The 13,117-nt window shown below is 43.3% G+C and overlaps 1 protein-coding gene across 1 annotated transcript; it reads left to right on the forward strand.

The window, feature by feature from the left end:
* Positions 1 to 9,500: 9,500 nt before the first annotated feature.
* Positions 9,501 to 11,904, forward strand: Cer1 (cerberus 1, DAN family BMP antagonist). The gene is made up of 2 exons (XM_038332334.1): positions 9,501 to 10,001; positions 11,620 to 11,904. The coding sequence occupies exons 1-2, from the start codon at positions 9,501 to 9,503 to the stop codon at positions 11,902 to 11,904; spliced, it is 786 nt and encodes a 261-aa protein (XP_038188262.1).
* Positions 11,905 to 13,117: the final 1,213 nt, after the last annotated feature.

The following is a 13,117-nucleotide window of genomic DNA, read 5'->3' on the forward strand; positions in this document are numbered from 1 at the left end:
GCTTCCCCTGCATTGTGGCCTTCAGAAGGGCGGCCTGGCTCAACTTGCTGAATAGAAAAACTATGTTCAGACCCTACCTCATACTCCCTTTAAGCAACATACTTTTAATATACTCAAATCCATGAAAAGTAAAAGAGTTGAAAAAGATATGCCATCCTAAGCCCAGTCAACGTTGGAGTGGCTATACTAATGTCAGATAGCATAAATTTTAGAGCAAGGAATATTGCCAAGGATAAGGAAGATTAGTTCATAATGCCAAGAGATCCATCAGTAAGGGAGCCTTGTGATCTGAAACATACACGCACTTGGTAAGAAAGTTTAAAAATATGTAAAGCAAAAGCTGATAGGTGGGAAATGGGTAAATCTATAGTCACAGACATGTCAATGCTCCTTTCTTTAAAATTAATGGAATACATAGTGGGGGAATTAATAAGGATGTAGAAACGTGGATATGGTTAACTGCATTAACATAACTGAGATTTCTGGAACCATCCAGAAGTATCAGAATCGGTCTTTAAGTGCATGTGAACATTTACCAAAGCAGACAAGGTTTTAGGGCATAAAAATGAAGTGTTGGCATATTTTCAAGACTAGTATAGTATATTCCCTGAGTATAATGGAATTGAATTAGGAATCAGTAACAAAAAGTGTTTCTGGAAGATTCTCTGCATGGTTACTCACCACTTCTTTAGTGTGTATGTTATGGATAAAATAAAAAAATTAAAAGTATTTTGATCTGGAAAAAGAATGAAAATATATCAACATTTGTGGGGTGCCATTAAGGTAGTGCTCAGGGGAAATTTTATAATAGCAAGACCTTATATTAAAAAGTAGCTAGATCTTCACTTAATAACCCCCCTTTCTACCTTCAAAAGAAGAAACAGGCCAGGTGTGGTGGCGCATACCTTTCATCTCAGGACTCGGAAGGCATAGACAGTCAGATCTTTGTGAATTCAAGGCCAACCTAATCTACATAGCAAGATCTGGGTCAGCAAGGATTACATAGTGAGACCCTGTCTCAAAAGAAGAGAAGTGGACAAGGAGGAGGCCAAGGGAAGAATTAACAAGTGTTATACTAAAACACTGAGGAATGTCAGGGGTATACAGGCAGAGTCAGGAGGATTCCAAGTTCAAGACTAGTTCTGTGCTATATAGTAAAACCATGTTTCAAAACCCCAAAGGCTCCATTGTTGAGGGCTACTCTAGCCTGTGAAAGGTCTTGGGTTCCATCCCAGCACTCCAAGTAAAAGAATGAAGAATAGTAGTTGATATCAGTGAAGTCAGAATGATGCTTTGAAAAATGAAGTGTATGTAAAGTTCCAGCTAAGACTAATTAGGAGGGAAAGACGCTGATTGCCAATACCAGGAACGAGGCGTGCAGCACTAAGTTCTGCAGCCGTTCTTGCAATAACGGGAAATATCATGCATAGTTTAGTAGAGTAAAGGCAGCAATTGAAATAAAATAGACAAGGTCTCTGAAACACAAATTATTAAAGCTCAATAAAAAACATAAGCAAGCAAAAGAAATCGTGTTACAACTGAAACATCTCAATGGGTAGTTTGAAATTTTCTGATCTTGTTATGGCAAAAGCTCTTTTGCTTTGTTCTTTTGTAGAGATACCCACATAGCTTGTTCACTTGTGCACACAATGGTGAATATGTAGGCTGCTTAGAGTTGGGGCTGTGGCAAACAAAACTGCTACGCACTCACGTGTTAGTCTCTGAAGGCACAGGTGCTCTCTTCTCCCAAGGGTGGATCATGCAGTGTATGCTCCCTTTCCATTCCCACCAGAACGCAAAGGTTTCATCCCCGCGACATGCTCACCAGCACTTACTGTGCCAATCTCTTTCTCCCACACCATGGGCTGAACTGGCGTATTCCTGGTAACTAGTGGTCATGGTCATATTTTCATGTGTGTATTTGCCATCTATATATCTTCTTTCGTGAAATACCTGTTCAATTAGCTGCCTTATTAAAAATTCTTGTGCTTGAGTTTTACTCTGAATAATAAAATGTTTTCTTTCAATCCCTGGCTTGTCCTTTCACTGTCTCAGCAGTGTCTTGGTTGAGATGTATTATCCACTTGCATATGCTCTTGGCTTTGAACGGTAAGAGGTTTTTTTTCAGACTCTTTTGCCTATATTTATGAGGGACTCTCTCTCTCTTTCTCTCTCTCTCTCTCTCTCTCTCTCTCTCTCTCTCTCTCTCTCTCTCTCTCTCTCTCTCTCTCTCTCTCTCTCTGTGTGTGTGTGTGTGTGTGTGTGTGTGTAAGAAAAGGTCTTATGTGGCCCAAACTTGTCTTGAATTCATTGTGTACCCAAGGGTGACCTTGAACTCTCCATCCTCCTGCTCGGCCTCTCCAGTGCTCTGATTACAGGTATGTGTCACCACTACCTACAGCTGTTTTTCCTTTAAGAAACTTTGTTGACACTGTATATAATTGGCAGATAAAAAGCTTACACTTAACATGTATCATTTGGCATAATATGTTTATGTCATTTCTTATAATTGAGATAGTGAATGCATTCACGTCTCTCAAAACTTTCCTCATGTTCCCTTTCAGTCTCTTGCTCTGTCCAGTTGGCTTTCTCCATCGCAAAGCAACACCTGATGGACTCTATCACTGCAGATCGACTGTAACTTCTAGAGTTTTCTATAAAGGGACTACATTTGCACTCTCCTATTTTTCCCCTTCTCTTTCACTTAGCATAATTCTTCTCGGAATCACACCAGTGACTAACTGAAGCCAGGAGGAGGAAGTGGGGGGGTGAGAACTAGGGTTTTAAGGTTCTGTATTACAAGTGCTAACTTTCCCATGTGTTAAGGCATTTGTGTTCAGTGTGGAACTGTTTTTAGGAGACGTCCAGATGACTAAGAAAGTCCTGTTGGAGAGTCCCAGGATGCTTTGCTTTCGGATAAGAACTGTGGTGCACAAATCCCATTCTAATAAGAACTAAATGGAGGGAAGATGTCTCACCTGACAGGAGTGTTTGCTGTGCTAATGGGCTGAACGTGGGTGTTAGCTATTTCCTGAGCGTGGCTTCTGGAGCCACAATTTGAAATTTCCTTTGGCATTTGGCATTTAAGCATACATTTGTTGCATGTATGGGAAAGGATTATTTATAGATCCTGCATCAAATCAATAATCATCTAAATGGGGCGAGACATGGGAAGAACAGTGGCTGGGCCTGTGTGGGAGTGAGGAAGGATTCAGGGGAGAAGCTAATTAACAGGAAGGGCAGCAGGAGAGTCTCCCAGTAAATACCTTTGCCCATTGCTTTCCTACCCAGCAGAATCCAGGTCATTTGAGTGACCAAATACAATAAGCCTTCTTAGCGTTTTGCATTAAGTTAAGCTGAACTTTGTGTAAATGTGTCTTAGCCTTCCTGAGTTTATGGTCAACCTGGGCCCAGGCTCAGGCAAACAGCATAAAGCAAACCCTGGCCAGGAGGTTGCTCTAGTCTTCCATCTTATTATCACTGTTTTTTTTTAAACAATTTGTCTCCTACCATCTTGTTACTTAATTCCCACACCTAGAGGTAATATTATGTGTAATTTTTTAATATTTATGTTACAGATACTTAGGATTATGTTTCTGCATAGGTATTGCCAAGATAGTAAAGCCAACTTTTATTTATAGAGGGTAGAAAATATAAATCTGTCCAAAACCTTTCATGAAATAAAGGTTTTAATATTTTCAAAGAGTTGATTCTGATGCCTGCTCTTGGGGAGCCTCGGAGAAGGGCTGTCAATACAAGGCGTCATTGTTTTAGGTTTCTGATCCATGATTTGCACCCCCCCACCACACACACACACATACACAACTTTCTTTTGGCAACTCCTCCTGCATTCTGTCCTACACTTGGCCCTGAGTCAGCTGAAAGCTTTGCAAGTTGATTTTCCGTCCCATCTGAATTGCAGCTTTGCTGCGGAACTGTTTTCCATGTGTTTTTAATCATTTGTCCATGTGTTATGAGCTTATAGGGACAATATGGCTCCCCCAAGCTGCCTGCATTGTATAAGCAGAAACTGGAGAGGCAGCCAGGAGGGAAACCGTTTTCAGACAGATGCCCCTTGCGCTGTCTGTTGGTGATACACCACCTCCATCTTCCAACTGGGGCACAACAACCGACAAGCTGCCTAGCGGTACCTGGCAGGCACCTCATCCTCTTGCCTGAGTTCCCTTTCTTAGGAGCGTCAAAACCCTTCCCCTGAGAGTTATCTATGAACCATAGCGGTATGACAAAGTTCAGATACCCATTCTGAGATGCAGCCAGCTTGGGAAATAAAGAATGGTTTATTCTGAATCCTTCCAGATTTAGTGGAAATTTGATTTGAAAACAGAGTCTAAGCATGGAGAGTTAAGGATAAGTCCTCCAGGACAGAGAGCACAGCACAGCACAGCCAGACTCTTGTCAGGAGTTTCCATCTACACTGCTGCTTCGTTTGGGAGGTTGAAACAAACATCACGAAACTAACTGCAGAGCTTGGGCCAGGAAAAGAAATGAAACAGAAAACGTGCTCAATAAAACGCCCGTGTCTGGAGCTTTGGATCCTGCAGACCCCAGGAATGATAGGCTTTACCCTGAACAGTCATCTCGGTGGTGAAGAAGACGCACGTTAGTAAGCCCAGCTCTGTCTGTCACTGAACGACTGAATAAAGAAGGAGCTATCCCCAAGTCGGGGCACACGCCTCCAGTCTCAGCTCTCAGAGCTGGAGGGCTACCTCGACTATATAGAAAACACCTTTCTCAAGACTGCCAGCAGGTTGCTCTTGTAATTGAAAGCTTTGAGATACTCATGGGTTTTCACCCTCTTTTTGATGCTCCCTTCTGACCTTGGTCTACTGAGGACCAACTTCATGAAAAATGACTTAGATGTTGCTTAAAAGTTAAGGAAGGCAGAGATGGACCTCGAGGGAGGGAGAGGGTTTTAAAGAAATAGAGGCCAGACTTCAGTGTATGGTATGCAAGCAGATAAGAACACGGAGGTTGGATCTGAACAAACAATCCCATTGCTGAGTTGTGAATGCAGATGAGAACACCGGAGACAGTTTGAAAGGGTCTGAGGCTGTCCCACATTATGAAAACGCTGAGGGAGGAGACCTTGCTATGGAGCTATTCAGTGACGTGTAGAGAGGATGTGATTGTAGGGGACGGGGAAGGACACAATGAGCTGGCAGGGTTTGAGGTCACAGGTAAGAAACTCTTATCTGGTGACTTTTGTCTTTCTCCATATAAGAAAGGGTAAGGTCGAGCTGGGCGGTGGTGGCGCACGCCTTTAATCCCAGCACTCGGGAGGCAGAGACAGGCGGATCTCTGAGTTTGAGGCCAGCCTGGTCTACAAGAGCTAGTTCCAGGACAGGCTCCAAAGCCACAGAGAAACTTTGTCTCAAAAAACCAAAAAAAAAAAAAAAAAAAAAGAAGGGGTAAGGTCAGTTGCTGAAAATGAGGGCAGGATAGAGCACTCGGGGGTTAGATAATTGGAGTTTAGGTTTATATGGAAAATTAAGCGATGACTACAGTAATAAAAGAGCACTGAGCAGAGTTGAGAGAAAGACATTTTGTACAGAACCAATTTGTCCCATCTTCCCATTGTCTCTGGCAGCAGTATGGTTGTACTGTAGCCGTGGGCCCAGGATAGGTGAATAGCTTCATCTCTACAGAGCAAAGGGCAAGGAATAGAGAACAGTACAGAAATCCAAATTGATGAATCATGGAATTCAAGCTGGATATAAGAGGGAGTGAGGACCTGAAGATTCGGAGATACAAGTTAATTGGCGACCTCATTCATTCATTAAAGCAGTACTTCTGAGCATTTACACTGTGAAAGGAACTGACATATATCCTGAGATGGTGGCAAGAACCCATCTATTTGATCTTTTTCAGACTAAAATCTGGAGTAGGGACAGATGCTCCAAGAATGCTCATATAAACCTTATTTGGTTAGAGTTGTGTGCTATGGTGATCCAGTAGGACTAGACGATGTCGGAACAGCTGTGTAAGAACAGGGTGGGGCGGCCATCCATGTGATGCCAATGCCATGTTATCAGTATAACACGGTCACAATCCATTCCCGTGGACACAGAGGCCTCTCAGAACGACAAGTCAAGAGGCAGTATTGTCCTTGGTGAAGTCTAGAGACATACAGTGCCCAAACTATTCATTCATAAGCTCAGGTAGCAGCTGATCATGGCAAGGACACATTGTCTATGAGGGAGAAGGAACAGAGGGAAGGCTCACAATTTCTCGTGGAACTTTTTTTATATTATTGAATCTGGTTACTTCTGACCTACTCTAAAAGAAAGAAAAGACGTACAATGTCTACTATATATATTTCTTTGTGCTAAGTGAATACTTGTTGAATAAAATTAAGAGAAACAGTATGCAGTCTGATGTGGTCTGGCATTTGGGAATAGTTAATTCCCAAATTAACTATTAGTCTAAGAATGGTGTCTACCTAAAGTTTTCTTTTTTTAAAATTTATTTATTTATTTATTATGCATACAATATTCTGTCTGTGTGTATGTCTGCAGGCCAGAAGAGGGCACCAGACCTCATTAAAGATGGTTGTGAGCCACCATGTGGTTGCCGGGAATTGAACTCAGGACCTTTGGAAGAGCAGGCAATGCTCTTAACCACTGAGCCATCTCTCCAGCCCCCTAAAGTTTTCTTATATTTTGACTAAATAACACTTCTGTTAATTAAACAACTCTACAAATTACAGCATATACTAGCCATGGACAAGGACATCCTTGTCATTAGTCCCTATGGTTCTCCAGTGTTGGGACTCACATATACATTGTATGAATGAATGAATGAGTCCAGGGCACGGGACTAAATTGGGGAAGAAGGTGCTTCTGAATATGTGCTTTCCGTAAGATGGGCCAGGGAATGATGTTAGGAATAGTTTTATATTTTAAATAACTTACTAAATTAAATTGCTGAGAAAATGGTTTTAAGGGAAACCACTTACTCTATCTTTGTCCTTGATGTTTGAAAAATAAGAAAAAAGGGCTGGCAAGATGGCCCAGTGGTTGAAGGCACTTGCAGATAAGCTTCATGACTTGGGTTTCATCCTAGGACCAACATGGTAGAAAAAAAATGGACTTCCATAGACTGTCCTCACCTCCACATGTTGAAGACATGTTCACATACACACACACACACAAACACATACATACACACACTCTCACACACATAGAACAAAAGCTAAACTAAATGTTAAAAATATTCTGCCTTATTTTGCATTAAAAATCTTATATTCCTATGATACTACTTCTATCCTATGTTTTGAGGAAAATAGAAAGGATGAGAATCTACAGCACTGATAAAGACGAGCCTCCCTGTTCTGAGTTGTAAGAGATGCTGGGGACGGCCTTTCATTCCGTGCTTCTTCCACAGGAGGCTTCTGGTCAGTTCGGGTACTTGCAGGCTTGAGCAGCAGGAAGGTATGCAAGAGCCAAAGGAAATTCTCCGGGAGTTATCTGTAATCCGCAACTATAAGTTTCAAAATTTGGGCCCAGAAGAGGGGAAGGTAAGACCAAAGGAAAATTAAAAGTGAGTGACTGGTATCCCGGAGGTAAAAAAGTTAGAGAGCCCTTGCCCTGCAGGGTTAACCTGTGTAAGGTGGAGCCAGTCTTTAGCATCTTAGTCACTTTCTAGTATCGATCTTGACTTTTCATTCACAAAGTCTTCTACAAATGTCTGTTCAACAGAAATAGTTCCAACTGTGTCCAATAGCCAGTAATTCCAGAGCCAGGTAAGATGAGACCCCAGGTAGAATCCCTGGATTAGCGCTGCGTTTGGGTCAGGCAAGACCCTATGTGACTGACTGATGGTAGTGGTATTTAAGCCTCTGAACAGTGAAGTTAAACAGGAGCCGCGAGATACATCTTAGCTGGTTTTCATACCACATGTAATACCAGCGGACCTAATGGCTGCTCTGGAGAGCTGATTGCATTGGGCGACTGAGAAGAGCTGAGGAATTCAAGTATCAGGCAAGTTTTTTTTAAAAGGGCTATTTAAAACAAATGGTGAACACCCATGTTCTTGTGGTACGGAGCAGCGTCCCTTCAGTCCATTGGCGTCTGGAACAAGTCAAGTACAAGTCTTTTAGAATTCTAGTAAAATGATAATCCATTTACGCGTAGTTTGCGAACGGCTTTCAGGAGGCCTTGCCTCGGAGAACTCAGTGAAGACTATCAAGAACAAACACAACGCCTGGAAAGACGTCCCAGTGGGGAACGTGTAGAAGAAAGCTGTGTGCTAAACAAAGGGAGAGTACGTTCAGGATCACCTCCTGTGACTAAATCGAAGGGGCAAGAGAGATAAGCGAAGGTGTGGCTTCCCAGTAGGGACACTATTTTGGGAAGGAAGGCCGAATTGCAAGGTATTGACCTGTTTCTTGTACCCAGGGCTAATTTCAAATTATCATTGGCCACTTAACCCCTTAGTCCCTAAAGAACTGTGTTTGTCTCAATCTTTATTGAGTCTGATCAGCAGTTACTTAGATTTGCAGCAGATGTGGATTCAGCCAGGTAAGGACCTCCCACTCCAGCTTCATCTCCCTCCCCCAGTTGATCAAGCCTGGCTTGTCCTCCACATTCTCTAGCCTAGCTCGGTCAAAGAAGGGAAAATAATAACGGTGATGAAGGGGCTTGAGGGACACATTATGGTCCTTGATTGATGAGCTGTCAGATTCCGTCACTAGGGATCCTGTGGAGAACAACTGGAAGAGTTTGCTGATCTCTGGCCAGTTGGGAAATCTGGCACTCATTGTTTGTTCCTTAATGTGAAAGGATTAACTCTAGAATTCTGAGTCTCCATGTGTGGATAAGGAAGATGTATTCCCTTAACTCGGCTGTGACCAAAGGCTTCCATCCACATGTGAATACAGAGAAGGCAAAGAAGGCGCTGTGCCACCAAGCTGGCCTCTCTCTCTCTCTCTCTCTCTCTCTCTCTCTCTCTCTCTCTCTCTCTCTCTCTCTCTCTCTCTCGTGAAGGCCTGGCCTTTTACTTAACATGGCCTTTTTGTTTTGTTTTGCCCGCAATGCTTCTCCAGCAAACACATGCCGTGTCTGTTCTACCCCAGCTCAATGCAGATGCGAAGCAAATGCTAGCTGGCTCTGTTTTTCCTTCTAATGACAATAATGAGGAATTCAGACAAAGAGCAAGTTGTTTTTGCCAGGACAGCCACTCATAAGTCTCAGACAACAGCTAAGCCACCAGTTAATTAACCCCAGGGTCTCAGGCTTTCCCTGGGGGCTTCAAAAATACAGAACCGAGTGAAGGCAGGACACCATTAGCACTGCATAATGTAAGCAAACACTTAATGTGTTTGCGTTGCCTTTGCTTTGCCTGCCTGCTGACCACCTGCCTCCCCACCCTACCAGGCAGGTAGCATATATGGGATGTCCTGGCTGCAGTCCTACACAGAGAGCCTCTCCTTTGGGCCTGGCCATCTGTAAACCTAATCTTAGTCTCTGGGCCCTGGTAGCATGTATCTCCTCTTACTTCAGCTGCTTGTGCTCTTGCCTCTGGGGAAGGCAGGCCGATGTGTGGATGGCTGCCAGAGCTCTTTCTCCTTTGTGCTCCTGGAAAGGGGTCGCAGAGATCTCCACATGGCCAACCGTGAGGAGGGAGAAGACAAGCCAGATCTGTTTGTGGCAGTGCCACACCTCCTAGGCGCCAGTCTGGCTGGGGAAGGCCAGCGGCAGCGAGAGAAGATGCTGTCCAGGCTTGGAAGACTCTGGAAGAAACCTGAGACGGAACTTCACTCCACAAAGGAGGTGGAAAATGATCATGTCTCATTGGGGATCCAGGCCCTCCCTCAGCCAGCAGATGAGAGGAAAGTGGAGAGTTCCCCACTTCAGGAGGAAGCCAAGAAATTCTGGCATCGCTTCATGTTCAGGAAGGGCCCGGCCTCGCAGGGGGTCATCTTGCCCATCAAAAGCCACGAAGTACATCGGGAGACCTGCAGGACAGTGCCCTTCAACCAGGTATGCACTGTAGGGGGAAAACAGCCAGAGTCTGTAAGACTTGGGGACAGATAGGACAAATGAAGATGGAAAGAGGCTGATAAGAGACTGTGCCTTGCCTCTTCCACATTTGGTCCTTGGGTATTCGTTGTGGGATTTGGCAAAATGTGATTTATTTCCCTCATTTCTTTCTCACGTCTCCTTTGTGTCCTGGATGCTGGAGGTGCTTCAAGTGGCACAGTCAGTCTTGGTGGTCACCATTTTGAAGGCGCAGAGTTTGTTGAGTGTGTATATTTTTACTGATTATCATCCATATAGAAAAGTAAGGTTGTGCTCTCAGGCCCCTGAGAATTCAGAGCAGTTGCCAGACCTACCTTACCGCTTCTCTCCATATTCACCAAGAGGTAGGAAAGCAAGTACATCAAACTGGAGGTGAAGTGGGCTACCCTGGCTATCTCCCTGGCTGCCCCTACTTCATTTCTGACGCCCACACCTTACTACTTCGCAGGTCCATGACAGCTTTCTTTAATAGTTGCTGAAATTATTTGACATTGAAAATGCCCCTGCAGAAACTCTCGGTTGTGATTCTCACTATCATTTCTTGGCATCGTGATAGCAAAACATAATTTGGAGTGTAATTTATGTTTCTCATAGGTTTTCAGAAATAACCGTAATGTGAAATGACATGCCTTTCTTTATCTGACTTCCTAACTTGTGCTGGCTAACTTACAGTGACCAAGACCAGGTCTATACTCCTAAGACAAAGGAACATTCTAGTATTCTGCTTTCTCCAGTTCTGGCAACGCCTACATTCCAAATGCTAAGTTAAAGTAGAGAAAATGCATCAAAAAAGACACTGAACCAGAAGCAGTGCAGGAGAGACTAAAATTTTACAGTCTAGTAACATCGCTCAATTAACTAGGCAGTATTCTAAGGCGATTGCCTGTGCAGCAACGACAAGTCAATCATCAAGTAATAATATCTGCTTTGCCGGTCCGTGTACAATTAGAAAATTGCTCCTAAGACTCGGGCAATCAAGTTTCCTTTGAAATTCTTACTTTTTAATTCTATTGCGAATTAAATTAAAATGAAGGCGTTTGACTCATATTTCAGAAGACACATAAAACTGGGTATCTGGAGTTCTGAGAGAAGCAGCAAAGGTGATAATGTAACATAGGTATATACATCATGACTCTGCTGCTTTGTAGACCTGGATGCTTTACAGCTCAAATAAAACAAGCCAGAACTGAACTCATGGTCTCTGGCCTATTCCATGGTTAACTGACCAGTATTTACTGAAAAACCGCTGTACACAACACACTATAGAGAACAGCACGGTGGGATATGGTGTCGTTAAGAAAGAAGGCTGCCATTACAGCTTTTTGTTTCCAATTGGTTATATCCAACTAGATGGAAATCTTTATGGTGTTTATAGTGGAAATTATTTTCACATTAACTTTAGGCTTTTTAGAGGCTAACTGATGAGTTACATGATAAAGAAAGCTTTGGTGAGGTGGCTTTGTCCCTAACGGACTCCCTGTCTTGGATATCACAAAGTGCATTCAGAATTTAGGTCATTCTAAATCATCCTTCGATGTCATGAGATGCCTTGAGATGACCTAACCTGTTTGCCTTTCAGACCATTGTCCACGAAGACTGTGAGAAAGTTGTTGTGCTGAACAACCTTTGCTTTGGGAAATGCGGGTCCATTCATTTTCCTGGAACGGAGACATTCCCCTCCAACTTCTGCTCCCACTGCTCGCCTGCCAAGTTCACCACCGTGCACCTGACGCTGAACTGCACCAGCCCAATCCCCGTGGTCAAGACGGTGATGCAGGTGGAAGAATGCCACTGCCTGGCTCAGGCAGAGCATGGAGAGGGACACGCCCTGCCAGCCGGTCCCCAGGAATCCTTCATCCCTTGACCTTCAGCTTCCAAAGCTGTCCCATGATTACCTCTGAAAGCAAAACCCCAACAGAAAAAACGGGATGCTCAGTATGGAAATGTTCAGTGGTTACATAAAGGGGAAATGACACCCACGCTTTTTTTCCACTTATGTTTAGACTGGGAATTACGTAGTCTTGGCTAGCCTCAGACTTGCTGTATGCCTAGGGATGACTTTACACTCTGGATCTACTTCCTGGGTGTTGGGTTTTCAGGCACACACTGTAACACCTAGTTCTCAGTTAGAGGGATTTCTAGAAGGATTTTGCATATCTCGAAACTGCCTTTGAGATTTAGGAAACATTTTGATTCTATTGAATGGTTCTTGCCACAGATGTGGGAAGCAACTTGCTGGATGGCCCATATCTTTTCTTTGCTTTCTGTACTCCGGAAAAAAAGGAAGCTTTTACTGCGGGTTCCTGACTTTAAAGAGGGAACCCTGATGCTTCTCTTAGCAGTTTATACACGGAGGGGACTCAGGCACTAGGAACCAAATCATTTCCCAGAGTTTGAGGAAAATGCATGCACAGTATTAAGAGTCCAAGGCCACCCAGGGATGTTACTGAGAAACCCAGTAAGTCTCAAATATATTGCAAGTCATTTTGAAGGGAAACAGTTTATAATGACATCTTCTGCTCACATCCCCTTGAATCTTGTGGCAAGACGGGCTTCTAACTATTGTGGAAGAGCGTGTGTGGCAAACAGAACTCCACAGACCCTTCAGTTTCTGAGTGTGATCAGAATGGTGTATTAAAATTTAGTGAAAAATTCTTGAAAATACTGTGTCACAAAAATGTCTGGAATTGGTTTTTCGGGACTATTTTTGAAATGACTTCATGGGCTTCTGACATTGGCCATGGGCTTCTGATGTCACAAGCAACCCCTGTTTAAGTCATTCAGTCACCATCTCTTAGCAGCTGCCTCTTCCCTGCCTCCATTTATTTGTGTCCAGCATTGACTCTTCCCAGCCAGATTACTTTTTAATCGTGGTTTTTTTGAATATTTATTCAGAAATTACTTGATTTAGATCCCTTTGCTTTTAGTACCCACACACTCACACCCCTCCCACATTTCCCTGAGTAATGACTAATTACTGTTTATAAAGAAATTAATTTTACATTTTAATTCGATTCCTCTTAAATCACCATCTAACATGACGCTCTGAAGAAGCAAACGCATTTATGGTTAGTGTG

The sequence above is a fragment of the Arvicola amphibius genome, chromosome 6 (assembly GCF_903992535.2).
Source record: "Arvicola amphibius chromosome 6, mArvAmp1.2, whole genome shotgun sequence".
Taxonomy (NCBI): domain Eukaryota; kingdom Metazoa; phylum Chordata; class Mammalia; order Rodentia; family Cricetidae; genus Arvicola; species Arvicola amphibius.

Bases quoted from the DNA above. Each gene is read 5' to 3' on its own strand.
- Cer1 (XM_038332334.1), top strand. From the start codon at position 9,501: ATGTATCTCCTCTTACTTCAGCTGCTTGTGCTCTTGCCTCTGGGGAAG. The intron at 10,002-11,619 runs GTATGCACTGTA...TTTGCCTTTCAG, and splicing joins GGACAGTGCCCTTCAACCAG to ACCATTGTCCACGAAGACTG.